At 46.0% G+C, this 22,749-nt stretch overlaps 1 protein-coding gene across 2 annotated transcripts in view; it reads left to right on the top strand.

Moving 5' to 3' along the window:
* Positions 1-17,989: 17,989 nt before the first annotated feature.
* The window catches only part of EPHX2 (epoxide hydrolase 2), a 77,469-nt gene continuing 72,709 nt past the window's right edge, over positions 17,990-22,749 (top strand). Inside the window, exon 1 of one of the 2 annotated variants that reach the window (XM_060653645.3) lies at positions 17,990-18,171. In XM_060653645.3, the coding sequence (XP_060509628.3) occupies positions 18,071-18,171 (101 nt within the window). In that variant the 5' untranslated portion in view covers positions 17,990-18,070. The remainder of the gene's footprint in view (positions 18,172-22,749) is intronic. The other variant, XM_060653646.3, reaches the window with a different exon arrangement.

Here is a 22,749-nt window from a genome sequence, read left to right as displayed (position 1 = left end):
GTTTCCTTCTCTCCCTGACCCTGCCCCGCTCATTCTCTCTCTCTCTCTCTCTCAAAAATAAAATAAACATTAAAAAAAAAAAGTTGTCAGGGGCTTTGGAATAGAAGCAGAAGTCACTACCGTGAGCTCCTTGTGGATGGGGACTGTGTCTCATTTGCCTGTTATCTCAGCCCCAAGCACAGCCCTTGTAACAGGGGTTTGCCTGTGGGTTCCAGGTATATAGGGTCACCATGAATCGTGCCCAGGAGTGGAAGAGAGCTCGGGAAGAATCTGTGAGGGAGACCCAGGCTTATGGCTTAGTTTAGGGAGCAAGATGACATAGGACACTTGTTCCCATAATCTGATTCTTTAGTCTTTTCTTTACCCATTCACCTTTCCACTTCCTCTTCCATTATGGGGCCAACAGTGTGCCAGGCAGTAGGGGCAAAGAATTGAGAACGTATAGCCCTGAGGAGGACATATTAGAGAAGAAAGGATGGAAGAAAAGTTGTAGACTCTCCTCTGCTCATCCACCCCTGCTGTGAGGCATGACTTTGTTCATTTAGTCCCATTGGCTTCAAAGCCATGCAGAGAGGTCCCAAGTCCCCAGAGTGTTCCTTCTGAGCTTTTTACAACTCCTCACACTGGGAAGTTCTTCCCTGAGTCTGATGTCAGGTAAGCATCTGAGAGACTAGAGATGCTTGAGTTGAGTTGAGTTGATTTTAGAGAGCCTGGCATTGCCCAACTAAGACAGATGTCATGAACATCCGGGGGAACTGCAGAACAGGTGAGTTTTTCAGTCTATCTATGCTCATTCAAAACCTGACAATCACAGCACTCCTTTTCTGGTTCCTTTTCTCTCTTTCCTCTTCCACCCCAGATGTCTTCAGATTCTTACGTATCCCATGCCTCCCTAATGGACCTGGAATGTCAGCGACAAATTATTACCTGACACCATCTCCACCATCTAGAAGTTTTATTTGCTTGTTTTAAAATGCAGAGGAGCTATAAAATTAAATTGTTTTTCTCCACCAGGACATAGCCATGAAGATTCACTGCTTTGTTTTCAGTTAGCTATGAGAAAACAGGGCAGGACAAAGGGGAAAGGCAACAGGGAAAGAGGATGTCAGGGTCCCCTTTGATGTTAATGCCTAGATCTTTCTAAGAACAATCTACAAAGCTTGTGTAGTTTTAAGGTTTACGAGGCACTTTCACACTTTTCCTTCATTTGGGCCTCGGAGGGTAAGGGGAAGAGATTTTATTATCTTTTTTTATGGAACTAAAAGAATAATGATATTCAGAAAAGATTTTCTCAAGGATGTATAGTTCAAAATCAATATGGTCGGGACTCAAACTCGGGTCTTCAGCTTCTATTTTTTTTTAAGTTTATTTATTTATTTATTTTGAAAGAGAGAGAGAGTGAGCAAGGGAGGGGCAGAGAGAGGGTGAGGAAGGGAGAGAGTCCCAAGCAGGCTCCACACCATCAGCATGGAGCCCAACATGGGGCTCAAATCCCCAATGAACTCTCATGGTTCATCTGTAAGATAATGACCTGAGCCAAGACTAAGAGTCAGGCGTTTAACCCAGTGAGCCACCCCAGAGCCCCTCGAGTCTCCAACTTCTAAACCATAATGTGGTAAATGTCAGTGGCAGATGGGTGGTGAGAAGGAAAGATGTCCCACCTCAAATTCTGGTTCACCTGGATCCAGGGTTCTAGGAGTTTCCTCTATATGCAGACTCACTCATTCCCCCTTCCAACCCATATCATGGCCAAAAATCCCAAAGCTATGACCCATTTCACCTTTCAATCCAGTGCACTAAATAAAAGATTTTTCTGACAGTAGGAGAAAAAGAAATGGAAATCCAGGCATGCTGAAATTGCATCATATAAGGAACCAACCAGAGATGTGCTGGACCCTATGGAAGATGTGCAAATAGAAGTCAATCGATTCTAAAAAAAAAAAAAAAGAAGTCAATCGATTCTAGAGGATATATTCCTACAAGATGTCTCACATTTGCGTCCTTTGTAATTGGCCCCCAAAATTATCTCATTAATTTGTCACTGGAAACCAAAGGGGAAATTATCCCAAGTAATTGACAGTAATTAGAGTTACCTTCCACCTAAGAAAGATATTAAAAGAGAAAGAGCCCTGGATTCTTTGATCCTTTAACAGGCTGGATTGGCAGGTTTGGGGAAGGAGGGGGTGGCTGTGGGGTGATGTCCCTGTTTATAGGGTGGGTCTGGGTAAAAGGTGCACGGGGAAATCTACACAAAAGAAATTGTGTATGGAAAGGGCTTGGACACCAACATCCGCATTACTGTTGCTGACACATGAGGGTGTCCAGACCACCCCCTATGCCCATGCCCACCTCCTGAGTCCTGGTCCCATGAAGTCAAGGTGATTTGGGCTTGCCTCTTTGTCCATCTTCCTACTGCAGCTGATTTTCAGCTTCCCACCCACCAGGCTGTATTCTATTCTTTTCGCAAGTATCACCTTCTCCAGAAAGCCTGCTTAGATCCCGACAGCCCCTCTCTGCCATCCAGCATCCCCTCACCTCCCCCACCACAAGAATCCCAGCTCTCTCCCAACTGTCACTACCCCCAAAGAAAGCCCCTCGCTTAGAGGAAATGATACTGTTTCTTCTTCCAAGTAATTTCCTTCCAGTCACTTAGGGGAGAGAGAGCATATTTCTAGCTTGTATATCTGCTCTGCTCAATAAATTGATCAACCACAGAAACTTCGCATCTCAAGGTCAGGTGGAATCTTAAAGGTCATCTGGATTAGCACATCAGCTGATGTGGGAAGCTTCTCTCACAAATTCCAGCCTCCGTAAAACCTCAGCAATGAAGAACTTGCTACCTTCCAAGTCAGTGAATACCATCGATGTCTATTAGCCTTCACTAAAAGATATAGAATATTTACTTCATGAATAAATAAGTGACAAACGAAGGAGCAGTAGTCATCAAGACACAGAAGCAGATATTATATAGTACAGCCACTAACTCCCGAGACACAGCTACCCTCCGAGGAAGGGGTTGACCATCACTGGGCTCTGAGCAACTCTAGCAGAGACAGCCAGAAGACCAACGTTTTTCTAGGGGCAGGCGGCTTCTAGTGGTCGGACATACTCTCCTCCTAAAGTACCCAGAAGCAGCGAATCTGCTAGAATCCCCTCGACCCCACCCCGACAATGTCCCCACACCTACCACCCCCAGAGGTGCTTTGGGGGGCACCCTCCTTACCCGTGGCCACAGAGGAAGAAAGTCCTTCGAAAGAACGCAGAACCAGCCTTGCTTGGAAGTCGTCCTGGTCAAAAGTCCCCCCAAAACGGAAAGGCGGGTGCAGAGCAGAGCTGGGTGGTTTCATCTCGTGGGCAAACAGATGTTGGGGCTGGACATCCCTTGGCGGAGGGCGACCTGATTCTGAGAGTCAAGGGGGCTTTCTAGGGAGGGCTGGACAAGTTCTGCAGGCAGGTCATTGCCTGGGGCTCCCAGCTCAGGCAGCCCGAGAGGCTTCTCAGGTGCTATAGGAGAAGGTGACACGGAGAGCCCGGCACAAGGGCTTCTGCAGGTAAAAGCCAAGCCAGTCCACAGGAGGGAAGGCTGGCTTGGCAAGCAAACAGACTCGTGCTCTCATTCTCCTCTCTTTCTCTCTCTCTCTCTCTCTCTCTCTCTCTCTCTCTCTCACACACACACACACACACACACACACCCTCTCTCGAGGGGAGGAGGAGCCTGTGACTATTCAGTCTGTGTCCAGTGGGGACAGACAACAGATTTGCTTTCCCTCTGTCCAGTTATCAAGATGCTTCTTTCTTTGCTCTGAAGGACCCCGTGCTCCGGGATCACTGCCTGGACCCCCTGAAGTCACCCACAGGTGGGGAATCTCCAGGGTCCTGGGTCTGTGTGTCAAGAGAGCCGTAGAATTTCAAGTAGAATAAGACTGAAAACAGAGCCCTCAGTCAGCCGGCCTATGGGTCTCTCTTTCCCCTTCTCCCCTGGAGGAAAACCCCTCTCCCCTCAGGTAGCTGTCTGCAGGACCACAGGTCACCCATGCTGCCACCTGGTCTGGCTGCAGCTTGCCTGTCACCTCCTCAGCCTCCTTGCTGGTGACCTTGCCTTCAGTTTCCCAGAGAAGCAAGGTCATCCTCCAAACTGTAGACCCCTTGCCTCCTTCTCGCACCGTGAGTGTTGTCCCTCCTCCCTGCACGGTGGTCTTGATAGGATCCTCATCTATTAAATACCCCAGGCTTCCTCATACTTTCACCTCTCCTCTGGCCTGATCCTTCCCCTCAGCCCATAAGTAAGCTCATCCTGGACCCCAACATCACTCTTGGAGGTCTGTTTCCCCCTCAAGCTGCTTGTTACCTTGTCTCCTTTATTTTGTTAAAAGCAAAGGGCCCCGAGCACGACCACCAGGGTTTGATTTCTGGCTTTGCTCTCTAAAAGCTGTGTGGTTTTTTGAACGGTGAAGGAAACCATCAACAAAATGAAAAGGCAACCTGCTGAATGAGGAAGATATTTGCAAATGATATATCTGATAAGAGGATCCAAGATATACATGGAACTCATACAACTTAATGGCAAAATAAAATAACATAAAAAACCTGGGGTGCCTGGGTGGCTCAGTCAGTTAAGCATCCAACTCTTGACTTTGGCTCAGGTCATGATCTCATGGTTCAGGAGATTGAGCCCCACATTGGGCTCTGTGCTGACAGTGTGGAGCCTGCTTGGGATTTTCTCTCTCCCTCTCTTTCTGCCCCTCCCCTGCCCTCTCTCTCTCTCTCTCTCAAAAAATAAATAAACCAAAAAAAAAAAAAAACCTGATTAAAAAACATGCAGGGCACCTGGGTGGCTCAGTCGGTTGAGCGTCTGACTTTGGCTCAGGTCATGATCTCACGGTCTGTGAGTTCGAACCCTGCATTGGGCTCTGTGCTGACAGCTCAGAGCCTGGAGCCTGCTTCAGATTCTGTGTCTCCCTCTCTCTCTGACCCTCCCCCGTTCATGCTCTGTCTCTCTCTGTCTCAAAAATAAATAAACATTAAAAAAAAACATGCAGAGGAACTGAATAGAAACATTTTCAAAGAAGACATACAGATGGCTAATAGACACACGAAAAGATGCTCAGCATCACTAACCATCAGGGAAACACAAATCAAAACAACAATGAGACATCAGTCAGTGTGGCCAAAATAAAAAAGATAAGAAATAGCAAGTGTTGATGAGAATGTGAAAAAAAAAAGGAACTCTCTTGCGCTGTTGGTTGAAATGTAAATTGGTGTAGCCACTGTGGGAAACAGTATAGAGTTTCCTCACAAAATTAAACCTAGAAATACCTGACAACCCAGCAATTCTACTTCTTTGTATTTACTGGAAGAAAATGAAAACATAATTTAAGAAGATACATGCACTCTTAAGTTTATAGGAGCATTATTTACAATAACCAAATTATGGAAATAACCCAAGTGTCCATCAATGGATAAATGGATAAAGAAGATGTGATATACACATACAATGGAATATCATGCAGCCATAAAAAAGAATGAAATCTTGCCATCTGTGACAACAGGGATAGACCTAGAGGGTATTATGCTAGGTGAAACAAGCCAGACAGAGAAAGCCAGACACCGTATGATTTCACTTATATGTGGAATCTAAAACGCAAGACAGATGAACAAACAAACAGAAAACAAAGAGAAACAGACTCATACATACAGAGAACAAATTGGTGGTTGACAGAGGGGTGAGGGTGGGAGATAGGCAAAATAGATGAAGGGGATTAAGAGGTACAAACTTCTAGTCATAAAATAAGTAAGTCAGAGGGATGAAAAGTACAGCACAGGGCCATATAGTCAATAATTTCATAACAACTTTGTACGGTGACAGATGGTAACGACACCTATCGTGGTGAGGATTTTGTAATATATGTGATTGTCAAATCATTACGCTGTAAACCCAGAGTCAAATATAATATTCTATGTCAACTATACTTTTAAAAAAGCTGTGTAGTTTTAGATAGGTCTCTAGAGCTTTCTGTGCCTCGATTTCTTTGTATGTAAAAAAAGGATGTGAATACTGGTACCTACCTCACAGGCCTATTGTGAGGAGTAAACGAGTTAGTATAAATAAAGGGCTTAGACTTGTGAAATAATATATGATATATATGTGATATGTATGTATACAAATATATATGTTTACACATATGCATATGATTGCTAGTGTTATCTTTTGAGGAAAATTAAGGCATAAAATACAAAGTCATTAATTCATTATTGATAATTCATTATCAAAATACAAGTTCATAAATTCATTAAACTCATTATTCTCACTATCTATAATTGACAAATCTTAATATTTCGCCATATGTACTTTCATATTGAGGTGTGTGTGTGTGTAATCATAGCTTATACCAACTAGGGTTCTTGGTGACAAGCAGTAAAAACCTATGAATGATTTAAGCAGAAAACAGTTTTATTAAAGGACAATGGGGAGTTCACAGAAGCACTTAGGAAGCCGGAGAACCCGCTTAGGGCACAGGTGAGAACAAGGGAAACATCAGCCAGACCAGAGCCCGAATCACAAGCCATTACCTGCATGGTGGCCCTGCTGCTGTAGAACCGGATGCAAAACCTTTCAACGTCTGTCACTGGTACCGCTGTCGCTGCTGTCCCTGGAAGCCAGGCACTCCTGCTGCTGCCAGAATTAGTTCTCCTCTATCCCTGCTCCTTTGTGGCACTGGCTCCCAGCACAAAGGTCAGCACAGATGCATGTGACTAAGCATGTGCCCATGAACTAGGGGCAAGGAAGGTTGAGGACGCAGGAATCTGGCATTTTGGGATCCTTGTGGAAAGTGGGTTCCGCCACCTTCAAGGTGGGAACATTCCCAAAATATTTGAAAGGAGTTTAAATGCTGGGAAGCTCCCCAAAATCTAGCTTTCTGGCTCCTAACATCGATGCACACCCAGCTTTCCATAATTACACTTTGGGGAAAAAAAATGCTTACATCTAACTGTTCTAAAAGTTGTACCCAGAATGTGTTTTAATTGGGTATGACAAGACATGCAGACATGAGAATGATTGTCATGAAGGAAGAAGTTTATACCCACAGATCCCTAGAAATAAAAACCACGGTTGCCATGCGGAGCCACATGGGGAAGCACCAGTGCCAGCCAGGGGACAGAAAAGGCAAAGGAGAGAGCATGGCTCAGGGTATTTATCGGAATTTCTGCAGAAGAGACAAGGCAGGCCAGGATAAGAAGTTTAGGATCGGATAGTCTGAGTAATTTGGGCAGGCTGTGGGCATAGGGACAGCGTCTAATTGTCTGGTACCCGGCTGTGGGGTGCTTTGTGCAGGGGGAGTGTTGGCTTTGTATGCGAGAGAAAAAGGAAAGTGGCTGGGGATGTCGACTCGGGACTGACTGGAGGGTTTGTAATATGATTTTTGTACTTCCATGAAAACTGGATCACAAGGATGATGTAAACAACTTTGCCCATTAGTTTGGCCCTGTGAGTAATGGTGGCCAAGTGGACAAACAGAGAATCTAAGAAAACACATTTTGAACACTAATGTGAGGCAGTCATTCCACACAGAAATAAAAGTGCTCATTCTACTCCTGTATCCCTAGGAGTCATCAGTTACTCTGTCCAGCTCCATATCTAGCCTCTCTGGGCAATGCCCATCCTTGCTCTTATCCTGACACAACGTCATCTTGAAATTCTGTTTCCCATGGAGTAAATCATAAAGTTCATCAAAAGCACACTGCATATAAAGTAATGGGGTTTGCAGAAAATAAAATAAGTTAACCAAGTAAGGAAGAAAATATAGGCTGGTACATTCCTCATTGCTATAAAAGATTGTTAGGTTAGAGTTGGTATTTACAGCTTTCCCCTTCACCCATCCTCCAGAAGAAGCATCTATTCCATGAAGGACAAATTGCTACCCCCTCCATTATGGAAGGAGTTCAATGTAATCAGCTTGCCACCAGGTGAATGATTTGAGCCTCTGGGCTCGGGCACCCTATCTAGAGCTCGGGGTTTGTCATTGCTGCTGGAGAGCTGGGCATTTGGCAATGACAGCAGTAGGGATCCCATCAGGAATAACATCTGTAATTAGAATCACCTAATTAAGTTTACAACGATGCATTGACACTCTGCGAGACCCATCCGTCTTAGATAGAGTTTGGTGGTCATCAAAATTACCTTCCCTGCATCATTCTGGTCTTTGATGGTGGTTCTAATGCCATGACCGCCCCCACCACACCGAGACATGCTATAGATTTGATTACTTTGTTATAGAGGCTTCTCCTTGGTTCCTCCTGTCAAGACTGATGATGATGATGTCACATACTGAGAAGTTCCCTTAACTCAAGACTTCAGCACCCGAGCTGCAAACCACTTCCCACAGCTCCTGTAATCAAGATGGTAGCCCTCTCACACCAACCTATTTCTCAAGGCCTTGGAGAAGGGAGTGTCTCATGAGCTTTCTCATAAGAGGAAGAAGGTGGAAGGTTGTGCATAAAAAAATCCATTCCAACATTTCTATTTTTCAAAGTCTTTCCTTCCACTATACTAATTTGTGATATCTCACAGTAACTTTGCATGGACTACCATTGAACGAACTGTGAATACCACCCTGTGATGGTTAATCTTATGTGTCAACACGACTGGGCTAAGGGAGGCCCAGATAGCTGCTAAAACATTCTTTCTGAGTGTGTCTGTAGGATGTCTCTGGAGGAGATATGCATTTAAATCAGTAGACGAAGGCAAGAGGATCACTCTCCCCAATGTAGGTGGGCACCGTCTAATCTGTAGAGGGCCTGGGTAGAACAAAAAGGTGATGGAAGCATGATTCACTTTCTCTGCTTGAGCTATGACCTCTATTTTCTCCTGCTTTTTGTCACCAGTACACCTGATTCTTCAGCCTTCAGACTCAGACCAGGACTTAAACCATTGGTTCCTACCTCTCATTCTCAGACCTTTGGACTCCAGACTGTCAGTGTGTAACACCACCTGCTTTCTGGTTTCCCAGCTTGCAGACAGCAGACTGGGACTTCTCAGCCTCCATAACCATATGAACCAATATCTATAATAAGTCTCATTTTATGTATGTGTGTGTATATATATATATATATATATATATATATATATGAATAACATATATATGGAATATATATATACGTGTGTGTGTGTGTAGTATTTTTTCTGTTTCTTGGGAGAACCCTGACTCATACACACCCCAGCTATTCAAATTTGTAGACTAAACCAAAATCTCTAGGAAGTATCCCCCATTAGTCCACCAAATCTTATTTTAACTTTCTGTCCTTTGTCTAGTACCCTGATAATCCATTTCTATGCATGATCACCAGATTGTGGACATCAATGAGCAGAATCTTGCAGGTTTGGTGTGTGTTTGTGTCTCCTCCCAAGTTTGTCCCTGGAACCTGCCTGCTGGGGCATGGTGGGGACCTAGCCCTTGTTCAAGTCCAGAGGCAGTGAGGGGACTTAGGATGGGGCATGAAGGAAGTTGGCTTACCTGGCTCATGATAAATCTTTCAGGTGAGGTTGTTGTGGGGCTTTCCGCTAAGGTAACAACAAGTTCATCAGCTTACAGGAAGAGAAACGTCTTTCCCTGACAAGGAATCGTTCCTATCTTGGGACTATTCCCAGTTCTTAGAGTCTTACTTCTTCCCCATTAGTGCTGTGAATTGAACTGATGCAATAATGAAGCACATCACAGGATCAGAATTTGAGTTTGGAATTTCACCATCTGGTCACTTATCCATTTATTGCCTGTCATCGCTGAATGTACTTTCAATTTATGTTTCTTTGAGGATTTCTTCTTTAAAGTATACCCAATACTAAGCTGTCTCAGTGAAGAGCCCTGGAGGGACATTGCAGGAGGATGAGAGAGAGGTTTCCTGTAATTTCTAGCACAGGTGGGGGCACCTTTCAGCCTCAGCCTGGCAATTGCCTCTCTGTAACCATTCCGTTGACATGGAAACCAGAGCCCCAGGTAGCCTGCACACAGCCACCTGCCCAGATTCCCTCGGTGAGCCCCTCTAAGGGCTGTATATGGCTGACTGTAGCCAGAGGGTCACTCATGAGGAAGATTGCAGGAGAAATAATTTAGGGAAGAGAAGACCAGTTGAGATAAGCAAGAGAGTGGTTTTACATGAAGAATAGCAGAGGCCTAGGGACTGACTTTAGAGATGAGGAAAATGAGGAGGAGCCTGCAGAGGAAACCAAGCAGGAGCCATATGCATAGCAGGTGAGACCATCCAGGCAAGAGAGGGTACGAGAGGCCAAGGACAGAGAGTGTCATCAGGAAGGGCCACCGGGCCAGTTGCTGCTAAGTCGGGCATGGTGAGGGTGTAGAATGATCTATGGATTTAGCAACACAGAGGTTTTCTGTGACATTGGGAAGAGGATTTTCACCGAGAGGATAAAGACAAAAGCATGAATCAGATGAGTTCAAAGGAGAATGGGCCAAGTAGGTGTAGAGTCGATGAGCCTCAACAACTCTTACAGACTTTTGCTATAAAAGAAGAAAACGAATAGTAGTGGGAGAGAAATGTGGGCTCTCCATAGACTTATTCATTTTTTTAAGGTTTATTTATTTATTTTGAGGGAGACAGAGAGCACATACATGTGAGTGGGGGAGGGGGGAGGGCAGAGAAAGGAGAGAGAGAGAGAGAGAGAGAGAAAGTGAGAGAGAATGGCAAGCAGGCTCCACACTGTCAGCACAGAGCCCAATGTGAGGCTTGAACTCACCACCCTGAGATCATGACCCGAGCTGAAACCAAGAGTTGAACACTTAACCAACTAAGTCACCCAGGTTCCCCTATTCATTTATTTAATAAATGAAGTTATAGACTATTGGTGTCTTAGTCTGCTTGAGATGCCATAACAAAACACCACAGATTGAGTGATTTAAGGTACAGAAATTTCCCGCTCACAGTTCTGCAGGCTGGAAGTCCAAGGTCAAGGTGCCGGCAGGGAGGGTTTCATTCTGAGGTCTCTTGTCATGTAGGCAGCCACCATCTCACTTTGTGCTCACATGACCTCTTCTTTGTGTCCATACAGAGCAAGAGAGCAAGCTCTCTGGTGCCTTTTTATTTTTTATTTAAAAAAATTTTTTTAACGTTTATTTATTTTTGAGACAGAGAGAGTCAGAGCATGAACAGGGGAGGGTCAGAGAGAGAGGGAGACACAGAATCTGAAACAGGCTCCAGGCGCTGAGCTGTCAGCACAGAGCCTGACGTGGGGCTCGAACACACAAGCCGCAAGATCGTGACCTGAGCCGAAGTTGGATGCTTAACCAACTGAGCCACCCAGGCGCCCCTCTGGTGCCTTTTTAAAGAAGGACACTAGGGGCACCTGGATGGCTCAGTTGGTTAAGCATCTGACTTCGGCTCAGGTCATGATCTCGCGGTTCACGGGTTCGAGCCCCACATCAGGCTCTGTACTGACAGCTCAGAGCCTGGAGCCTGTTTCGTGGATTCTGTCTCCCTCTCTCTCTCTGCCCCTCCCCCACTTGTACTCTGTCTTGCTCTCTCTCTCAGAAATAAATAAAACATTAAAAAAATTAAAAATAAAATAAATAAGGACACTAATCCCATCATGGGACCTACCCACATGACCTCAACTAACCCTAATTTCCTCCCAAAGGCCCTGCCTCCAAATACCATCACACTGGGGCTTCAACATACAGATTGGGGGGGAGGGGACACATACATTCATTCCATCCATAACGGTCGGCATGTGAATGGGATGATCCAGGAGAGGAGATAACTGGTGATGGGGCGAGGAGTTGTCCTTGTGCCTATAAGAGCACCAAATTCAGTGTCTCATAGGAAGAGTCAGCCTTAGCCAGGAGCAGAGGCAGCTGCTCAGTGTGGCTGGAGAGGAGATGGAGTTGAAGCAGCCACAGGTCCAGGGTGAGTCAACAGACAGGTGGGAGTTTGTGGAAGTTTTCTGATTGCTCCAATTTTCTCAGTGCAGTGGGAAGCAAAGACACTGGCTGAGAGCGAGGATGGGGGAAAGCATTGGAGACTGAGGGGAGAAAGGAATGTGTCACTCAGTCTCCCGGGAGATCACGTGAGAGACCAGACAAGGGAAGAGTAGTGGAGTAGTTGGGTGTAGTGTAGAACAGTCAGCTGAGTTGAGATTAATATTGTGGGTCTTCAGAAGGGATCAGGGTGCAGCGATGAGGACTGAAAGGTCGTCTCCCCCTCCCCCTTCCCAGTGACACAAGGGGAGGGGGGAGAACAGTGGAAGCAGGTGCCTCAGAGGAGAGCCACATTTGAGACAGAGCAAGAAGAGCAAGACAATAGAAGAGAGATTAGGGGAAGGAGTGAATCTTGCTGATGATGACCCTGAAGTTCCAGAGGGTATGGTGAGTTCCAGAAGGTTCCAGAAGGCACAGTAGAAGGGTTTTGAGAATTGGTGAGGAGTAAGAGGTGCCTACACTGGCTGATCTAGGCAGAGAATATATTTAATGACAGGCTATTGGTGAGGCCCTTTGGAAGCTTAGAGAACCAAACCTGGAAAACTAGTAGTAGAGAAGGCCAACCATCAAAATCACCCCAGACCAGACTTGGAAACACAGTGCTGCTTCTGTTGCTGAATGCTGAGGGTCACATGGACTGCATCGTCCCTGATGGCTGAGGACCTTGGATATTGCTGCTGCCCCAAAATTGCCAACCAAAACCCTCCCCTCTGTCCCTCTTCCCTCCTGCTATAAAGCTTGGGCTGGGTGCATCTAATCTGCTGAGCCTGACTCACAGACCTTCACCCTAGTTCAAGGTGTGCTCACAGAATCTGAGGGAGGAAAAGAGAAGCAGGCTAGGAAACTGCACAACTAAGAACAATGTAGTGACAACAAACCACACCATGGTACAATTTTTAGGAAGCCACCCTTGTGTCTCTTCGTCCACACCAAGTATATAGGATTAGACTGGGGAAGTTCTATACTATCCTCCCCAGAAACACTAGATGCTTCTGCCACTGCTATTGCTGGAAGAAAGTTCCAGCTCACATATCTGTTGCTTCAAGTTGCTTGTTCTCATACCCAAATCACAGGCAAGAAGGTTGAAGGGCAGAGCCCATGTCACATGAACAACATTACGGGAGCCTAGGAAACAGGGTGTTCGTGGAGTCTATCTTGAGAAGGAAGAACTCAAAACGCGAGAGCTATCACAGTAGAGAGATGATGTTCAAAGGACACTGTGCATCTCTAAATGACAGATGTCCACTGCAGGGTAGAATTCTTCAAAAGTAGGAAGAGGTTATAGATGTTGGGAAGTAAAAAAAAAAATAATAATAATAACTAAGAAAAATGACAAGTAGCCACCATAAATATTTCTTTTTTTTTTTTTTTTTTTATTTATTTTTGGGACAGAGAGAGACAGAGCATGAACGGGGGAGGGGCAGAGAGAGAGGGAGACACAGAATCGGAAACAGGCTCCAGGCTCCGAGCCATCAGCCCAGAGCCTGACGCGGGGCTCAAACTCACAGACCGCGAGATGGTGACCTGGCTGAAGTCGGACGCTTAACCGACTGCGCCACCCAGGCGCCCCCACCATAAATATTTCTAATGTCCTCATTCATGGCTCCAGAAGCAGCTAGAAATTCCTTGAATTCATCATCCCACTACAATAGAAGCTTCTTAGTCCCTATTTTTGTCTGTTTTATTTACCAATGAAACCCAAGTGCCAGAAAGTGCTTAATATATTATTTGTTGATGAATTAAAGAAATTCATTTGCTGCACTAAAGAAAGACAAAGCTTCAGGTGGAATGTGGGTTTAGAGAACTTGTGGTGCCTGGGTGGTTCAGTTGGTTAAGTGTCTGACTCTGGGTTTCGGCTCAGGTCATGATCTCATGGTTTTATGCTTTATTTTTGAGAGCAAGAGAGGCAGAGCACGAGAGGGGGAGGGGCAGAAAGAGAGAGAGGGAGACACAGAATCCCAAGCAAGCTCCAGGCTCTGAGCTGTCAGCACAGAGCCCAATGCAGAGCTCGAACTCACAGACCACAAGATCATGGCCTGAGCCAAAGTAGAAGTGGGACACTTAACCAACTGAGCTACCCAGGCGCCCCTTATAAATATTAAAATTAGCAGACATAAGGGGTAGGATTTACATTTCAGTAAAGATTTCCATAGCCCAGCTGAGTGAGCTCTTACCTTCCTACACCGTGGGTAGCAGAAAACATGGGGGAAGTATTACCCAAGAGAAAGAGCAGAGCACAGTAAAATGCCATTGAGACCTCTAAACCTTGCCTAAGCAATTCAGCCAGGGTGTTCTGTAACTCACAAGGTATTATAGAATATTCCACACCACGTCAATTTACTACTTTACTGCCCCTGAATAAACAAGGGTGCCCGTGATAGCTTCATAACTTCCTATTAACAAGCAATTATTCCCATCTTAAAAGGAAGTCTCAGATTCTGTGTTTCTTACTTTCCTTCTCAGAAGGGGGATTTACAAAATCCAGTTCTGTCAGGGTGTCCTTCCTCTTTGCTTTGCTACATTTACAAACATATATGTATATGTATTCCTAAATGGTACTGCACCAGATGGCAGAAATTACTCTAGTTAATTTAAATAGAAAGAGATGTAATTCAGGCTACTAGGAATCTACAAAATCTTTGCAAGCAGTGGGGAAGTGAGATCCAGGGTGAGCCTTTAAGAAAGACCCAAAAAACACCACTGAACCAGAACCTATTACCTCTGCCCTACTCAACTGGACACCACTGGGACTGAGTTCAAGAATACACAGCTTGGTGGGGAGCCAGAAATCCAGAAGCAGCTCCGAGTTCTTTGGGCTGAGTGATTGAGTGAATGGGGGTGCCATTTAGTAGACTGAGAATGTATTGGGATTAACAGGCTTAAGAGGTAAGAATGTACCAAGAGTTCTGTTTTGGTCATGATAAATTCAAGATACCTGTTGGATATTCAAGGGGAGATGTTCAGTAAGAGGTTGGATGTGTGAGTTTAGAGACCAAAGTAAAGTCTAAGTTGGAGATTTAATTTAAGTGTGTTCATTTAAATGAACCCTGGATGGCTCAGTCGGTTGAATGGTTGAACATCCAACTTTGGCTCAGGTCACTCTCAAGGCTGAGTTTGAGCCCCTGCCTGTCATCACAGAGCCTGCTTAGGATCCTCTGTCCCCTTCTCTTCTCTCTCTGCCCCGCCCCCTGCTCTCTCTCTCTCTGTCTCTCTCTTTCTCTCTCAAAATAAATAAATAAAACTTTTAAAAAAAAAAGGAAGAAAGCACTACTATCAGTCTCAGGCAGTGTGGGACCCAAGGAATTTAACAAAAATCCCCTACCCCTGGACAAGCAGAGCAAGACTAACTCCATTTTGTGCTACACCCACCATCTCATGTATAACCCCCACATGACCTACTTATTGCTTAAGACACTCCCCCACCCTAGTCAAGCCGCTGAGCACACCCTTACTAGAAACCGGCTCAAATAGGAATGCAGAACCCCTAACCGCCAAAGAATGTAAACCCCGCCGTTTGCCCGCCAAACTTGAGCGCCAATTCTGACCAGAGTGATAGGCTAGTTCAAACAGTTACTATAGGGTAAATTGTAATTCAATTGGCCACCTGCATGTGGACTAACATGACTATGCAACTTTCTGTGTGTGTTACAATCTCATTGGCCACTGGCCCCTATAAAACTGCTATGCCTTTTAACCTAGGGGTCCAAGTCCCTGCCCCGCTGTGTCGGGTATACTTGGGCCCAAGCTCGAGCTTGCAAATAAACCCTCGTGCGTTTGCATCGGTATCAGCTCCTTGGTGGTCTCTCGGATTTGAAATCGGGGGCATTACAGCAGATCCTGGAAGAGGTTGTAAGACAAGAGAAGTAAGCATGGTCATAGTTCAGAACAAAACACCCAAAACAAATTCGTTGTTCTTCTTCACCAGATTGATGATTTGTAGATGCAAAGTATGGTATCGGTCTATACCTCTTGATTTCAGTAAGGAGTCTGATGATCTTTCACAACATTGTTCTAGCCAAATGAGGGAGAATATCTTGGATAAATTCACAAATGGCACATTCAACAGGGAGGTCTCTAGTGTCCGTGTCTTGAGGCGAGCTGTAGGCAAGCTGGAACAACTAGGCCAAAAGCATGGTTTTTGTTTTTGTGTTTTTAAAAAAAAAAAAAATTTTTTTTAACATTTATTTATTATTAAGAGACAGAGTGTGAACAGGGGAGGGGCAGAGAGAGAAGGAGACACAGGATCGGAAGCAGGCTCCAGGCTCTGAGCTGTCAGCACAGAGCCCGATGTGGGGTTCCAACTCACAAACCACAAGATCATGAACTGAGCTGAAGTTGGATGCTTAACCGACTGAGCCACCCAGGCACCCCTGTTTATGTTTTCTTAAATGTCTATTTATTTATTTAGAGAGGGAGGGAGGGAGGGGCAGAGAGAGAAGGAGAGAATCTCTCAGGACCTGAGCCTAAATCAAGAGTCAGATGCTTTCAGAAACTTGTACCCCAATGTTTATAGCAGCACTTTCAACAATAGCCAAATTATGGAAAGAGCCTAAATGTCCATCAACCGATGAATGGATAAAGAAGTTGTGGTTTATATATACAATGGAATACTACTTCGCAATGAGAAAAAATGAAATATGGCCCTTTGTAGCAACGTGGATGGAACTGGAGGGTGTTATGCTAAGTAAAATAAGTCATACAGAGAAAGACAGATGCCATATGTTTTCACTCTTATGTGGATCCTGAGAAACTTAACAGAAGACGATGGGGGAGGGGAAGGAAAAAAAAAAGTTAAGAGAGGGAGGGAGCCAAACCATAAGAGAGTCTTAAAAACTGAGAATAAACTGAGGGTTGATGGGGGGTGGGAGGGAGGAGAGGGTGGGTATGGGCATTGAGGAGGGCACCTGTTGGGATGAGCACTGGGTGTTGTATGGAAACGAGTCTGACAATAAATTTCATAATAAAAAAATAAATAAACTAAACTCTGAAACTAAAAAAAAAAGAAAAAAGAAAAAAAAAGAAAGAGTCAGATGCTTAACTGACTGAGGCACTCAGGGGCCCCATAGGCCAAAAGCATGTTTTAATTCACAGAGCTACACTACAGACGCAGGAGGGATCCAAGGACCCCCCCTTCAGCGAGGACAGCTCAGACACTCCTAAGCAAAGTCCAGAAACAAAGGAGCCAACCAGGAGTGTGGTGTCTGTGATTTAAAACAAAGCAGGGAGGGGTGCCTGGGTGGCTCAGTCGGTTAAACGTCTGACTTCAGCTCAGGTCATGATCTTGCAGTCCATGAGTTCAAGCCCCGGGTCGGGCTCTGTGCCGACAGCTCAGAGCCTGGAGCCTGTTTCAGATTCTGTGTCTCCCTCTCTGACCCTCCCCCATTCATGCTCTGTCTCTTCCTGTCTCAAAAGTAAATAAATGTTAAAAAAATTTTTTTTAAATAAAACAAAGCCGGGAACACTTTTAGGAGCATTAGTACAAGTAGCATGTACAAAGGAATAATAAGTAAGCCTCGTTCCACAAGAGATTGGAATGGATGTATTCTGAATTGGCATACCATACCCGGAGCATATTTTATTCTGGAAACACATTTTCTCTTGACAGATAAGTGTGCGACTAGGGGAGCGTGCTCAGGATAGTGAGGGGTCTGTAAATATATGAACCGAAAGGAGGGCAACAAAGCTATTAGTTTAGTGGCTAGGCCAAGGGAAACGCACATCAAAGGATGCAAATATTGAACGCAGCTTTTGGCAACACACGCGCGCACTTTAAAGTCTGTGGCCCCTGGCTCTTTCTCAGACGTCCCCTGTCTCAGGCCTGCTCGGTCCGGTGAAAGTCTGGCAAATTGGCGTGAAGCGCTCAGCCCCGACAGGCTGCGGACACAGGTCCTCTTTCCGCCTGGGACGCGACCCCGGCCCGACCAGGACAGGGGGCGGGGCGGGGCGGGGCGGGGGCGGGGCGGGGGCGGGGCCGCGCTCCACAAGTGGGTGGGGTCCCGGCGGCCTGCCGCTCCAATACCACCCCAGACCTCCGCGCACCCCGGGCGCTTTGTGCGGCGCCGGAGGTAGAGGCGCAGGCCGCCATGGCGCTGCGCGCGGCCGTGTTCGACCTGTACGGGGTCCTGGCGCTGCCCTCGCTGGCCGGGGCCTTCGGCCGCGCGGAGGAGGAGTTGGCGCTACCCAGGTAAGGGAGCCGGCGCCGGGCCAGAAAAGGACTACGGGCGAAGGGTAGGGGGAGAGGGGGAGGCGGCGCGGCAGGGGGCGGGACCCTGCCGAGAAGCTGCCTCTGGGGACCTCAGGCCGTGCTTTCACATTGCTTAGGGAGAGAGCCCTGCTAAAGGTTAAAACAATTACCCGGCCCGAAAATACCCGAGCATGTCAGTAGACCCATTGTCTTTCTGAATACTGAGTAATTAAATCTCTCTAAAGACTCCACAATTGCCCTGTGTATTGAAGGCTTTTCCCAAAGGGAGGGGAACTGCTCGCCGCGCCATCTGCTGTCCCCTAAGTCTGTGTAATGGAATGGGTCTTAAAAGACGCGCTGAAGTTTGCAAGAGAAAAAAGTTCTGTGCGTTGCCGTTCACGTACTAGAAGAGCAAACTAGAGAAACAGCCCCAAAGCCGAATCGCTGGGAAATGATGGACTAGGAAGCGTCACCTGTGAAGAGAAATGTTCAGAATGAGATTTCAGTAACACCAGAAAAGAAAGACCTGTTGTGATAATTGGGGAAAAGAAACAAACAAAAACCACCCACCAGAATGTAAAACAATTAATACAACACGGTTTCAGTTATGGGGGAAGAAGAGCTATATGCCGAAAAACGTCTGGAAGAAGTATTCCAGAATATCCTTGGGATTGTTAATCCCAGGTGAGATTATGAATTATTTCCTTCATTTTTCTACTTTTTGCATTTTCTAAGTGCAAATATCTGCTTATGAACATGTGTTTCTCCTATAGTGAGAAGGAAGGAAAGCCTGTTTGTTTAAAACATTAAGAAAGAAAGGAAGAAAGAGAGATCACTCTGGCAACACCCACAAAAACGAAATTCTGAACTAGTGGCAAGAATAAGTAGAGGGTGGAAGCTTTGAGAATTGTGCCCTGTTTTGTTTCATGGCAAATTAATGCTCAGAGATTGAGTTTGTTTTTGTCTGCAGTTTATTTAACACTGGTTTGCTGTGGGTATTTCACAAGCCAATAGCATGCAGGATAATGTCCCTTCATAAACCAATAAACAACATACTTGCAAACAATGATTGATTAATCCCATTCTTGTTCCAGTTAAGGAGATCTGAACTGGATCCAAATGAGGTCCAAATGTAGTTGTTTGAGTTTTACTTGTGGGAGATGGTGTAGCCAATTGAGAGCTGCCCTCCAGCTTGCTGGTGCAAAAGTCAGAGTCCCCTGTTGCCAAAACATGTTGCTAGGGAACGATGGCACAAGCATTGGTGGGCAGGAGGACTTTCTTCCCCAGCTGGCGGCTATTCCTGAAAGAGTAGCCTTTATCAGGGCAAAAGCTAATTGCCCCAAGGGCTTGGGAGAGCTATTTAGACGAGCAGAGCCCCTCAGCACTGACCAAATACTCTGGAGAGTCCTCACAGACTCTCTGAAGGGCTTCTTCAGTTTTTTTTACTGATTGACATCCAGTGAGGCCGTCAGCAGTTGAGCTACTGAGTGCTTATCAAGGGCATAGGACCAGACCAGTTACTGACTTTCTGTTACAGCTTCCCTCCTTTCAAAACAGCTTCACATCTAACAACTTCATTTTGGGGGGCTGGGGGGGGCTCTTTGTTGTGGATTTGAAATCATATCAAACCAGTACAAAACCCATTCTAGAATTCTTGTGATACTAAAGACCAGCAGGACTTTCTGTCCTGTTGTATCAATTATAAAAGACTGGTTAGTGCAAGCATGCCAAGCCAAAAGGGGTCTCAGAATCTAGAGCAGCCCTTACTCCTACAGTATGGAAACTGAAGCTTAGCAGAGGATTCACTTGATCTCTGTAGTAATTAGACACAGGCAGCCATGGAACCAGTTTTTCTGCCTCCCTGTTTAGGATTCTTTCCTCTCTGGTTCATCATGACTTCCCACTCCCTTGGCTATTGTACAGGGAAAGATACCAGTCTGTAGGCAGTGAGTAAGTACACTGATAAGTATGTCAATAATAAATTGATATCAATATGTCACATCAATAATAAGTGTGTCAATAATTATTTGTTGTCAGTAAACACAAATAACACAATAAACTCTGTGCCTACACAGTCCACAATCAGAATAATCACATCCCAGGTCATTAGGATTTGAGAGAAGGATTGAAAATAGAAGGCCACCTTTGATCCAGGCTTGTCCAATTCAGATCATTTACAGGAGCAAGAAGCTGAGGGAGGATTAGTGAGTTTTATTTTTTATTTTTATTTTTTTATTTTTTTTTAAATATTCATTTATTTTTGAGGGAGAGCGTGAGTGGGGGGCGGGGCAGAGAGAGGGAGACACAGAATCTGAAATAGGCTCCAGGCTCTGAGCTGTCAGCACAGAGCCCGACGCGGGACTCAAGCCCACAAACCACAAGATCATTACCTGAACCCAAGTTGGACACTTAACCAAATGAGCCACCCAGGTTCCCTAATGAGTTTAGAAACCCTTTTAACCATAGTGTTGTTTTGCTTCCTTTTGACTCATAAATTTGATTTTATTTTTAAAAGGCCTGAAAAGAGAGTAAGCTGCGAGCTATATTTGTGCCTGTGATCTCATCAATGTGGGGGTGAACATGACTTGTGAGGATACAAGTATACAAGTTTACAAATGTGGGGTATTGAAAACAGCACTCATCTCTGAGTCAGGCCCAGATTAAAAATCTCAGTTCTAACACGTACTGCTGGGTAACCTTGTTTAATCTGTTTTAGTCTTAGTCAACTCCTCTATAACCCTAGTCTTCATGTTAAAATAAGAAAATGCCTTCTAGAAATTTTTGTGAGGGTTAAATTAGGTAACGTGTAAAGTGGATGGATGGCTGTATTGTGACACATTTCTTTATAAAAGTCTCGTGCATGTGTAAAGTGCTCCATTAGGCATATTCTGTTTATAGTTGCAAAGACTCTTGGACTCCCTCTGTGACCATGGTTAAGATCATTCCCAGCAGTCATAAAACAGGTCATAGCAAAGCTAGCTGGTGCCAGGAGGTCAGAGTCCATAATCTTGACCTTCTTAGCCTTTAGAGTCTGGGAACTAACCGTGAAGGTATTCATTCAGCAGGTAAGCCTGGGGCACCTGGGTGGCTCGGTTGGTTAAGCATCCGACTCTTGTGTTCGGCTCAGGCCATGATCATGCATGCAGTTTGTGAGTTCAAGCTCCATGTCGGGCTCTGCACTGACAGCCCGGAGACTACTTGGGATTCTTTCTCTCTGCTACTCCCTTGGGCTCTCTCACTCTCTTTTGCTCTTAAATAAATAAACATGGAAAGAAAAAAAAAGGTGAGCCTGAAGAGCCTGCCTTACACTGTACATTTTTCAACGTGCTTGGCATCTGGTATGCAAAGTCAGGCATCCACAGATGGCCAGAGCTCAAGATGAAGGCAGTGCCATCAGAGGGACAAAGTTTTTGGGTGGTTCAAAAGAGGGACGGATTAGGCCTAAGCTGGAGAACCAGGAAAGCCTTAGTGGAGGCAGAGCCTGAGAAGACTGGTAAGAGGTTGATGGGGAGAGATGTGAAGGGAGAACCTTCCAGATGAAGGGAGCGGCACGAGCAAAGGCTTGGGGGATGGGGGGTGGAAAGCATGGAATGTGCACTAGAAGATTGAGTGTGGCCAGAGATGAGGGACGTCGTGGGAGACAAGTAGGGGAGTTGCTTGTTCCTGAGCTGTAGTGAGACAGGAAAGTCAGGCTGAGCGTGTACCTACTTTGATAGCCGGTGACTGTCTCAGGGGTTTTGCGCTGGGGTGGAGGGGAGGTAAAATCACAGGTGCTCAAATGCAAGGTAGCCGGTTGTTGGGGTGATGGGTCAGGTACACCGGTCAGAGGAAAGAGGCTGATGCTCACTTGAGACCCGGGAGTTCGGGCGCTTGCTGGTAGAGCAGGCGGGGTGACGGTGAAGCCCGGCAGCGGTTGGAGCCGAAGTGAGCGAGTCCTTCTCTGAGCGAGGTCACAGGCGTGGAAGGTGAGGAAGCTGTGCTGAAGGGCCCAGTGGGGATCCAGGGAGGCCCGAGAGCCTTGTGCCGAAGCCACGAGGGCGGGAGGGTCCTGGACATCCGTACATCCCTGCCAGAGGACAAGGTGATGGCGGCCTGGGAGGCCATCCTGAACTCCAGCAGTGGAGACGCCTGAATACCTGGCCTGGAACAGGAAGGTGCAGCTTCTTCCGGTGGGCATCGGTGGCATCGCACAGCAGGAGGAGGGACGGGGAGACTCCACTCTTGGCGGTGACCCGCTCGGACCAGTGTCCTGTGAGGGTCAGGGTGCTAGAGATGGGGGTCACCTTGACAGCTGAGGCTGACATGATCTAGAGGAGCCAGGATGGCGCCCTGAGATCCGGATCCGCTGTGTAGACAGTCGTGTTTCGCGTAATACCTTCGCACACAGCTTTGTTGTGGAAGGTCCGCCCGCTGCACTTGGCCTGAACACCAGGGATGGGGAGAGTATCAGGTCCTTTCAAAACTGTATGTTCAAGGGGACGCTGGAGAGCTCAGTCGGTTGTGTCTGGCTCTTCACTTTGGCTCAGGTCATGATCTCACAGTTCACGAGTTTGAGCCCCACATCCGGCTCTGTGCTAG

The sequence above is a fragment of the Panthera onca genome, chromosome B1, assembly GCF_046562875.1.
Source record: "Panthera onca isolate mPanOnc1 chromosome B1, mPanOnc1 haplotype 2, whole genome shotgun sequence".
Taxonomy (NCBI): domain Eukaryota; kingdom Metazoa; phylum Chordata; class Mammalia; order Carnivora; family Felidae; genus Panthera; species Panthera onca.
Note: the sequence above shows the minus strand (reverse complement) of the source record. Positions and strands in the feature narration are given on the sequence as shown.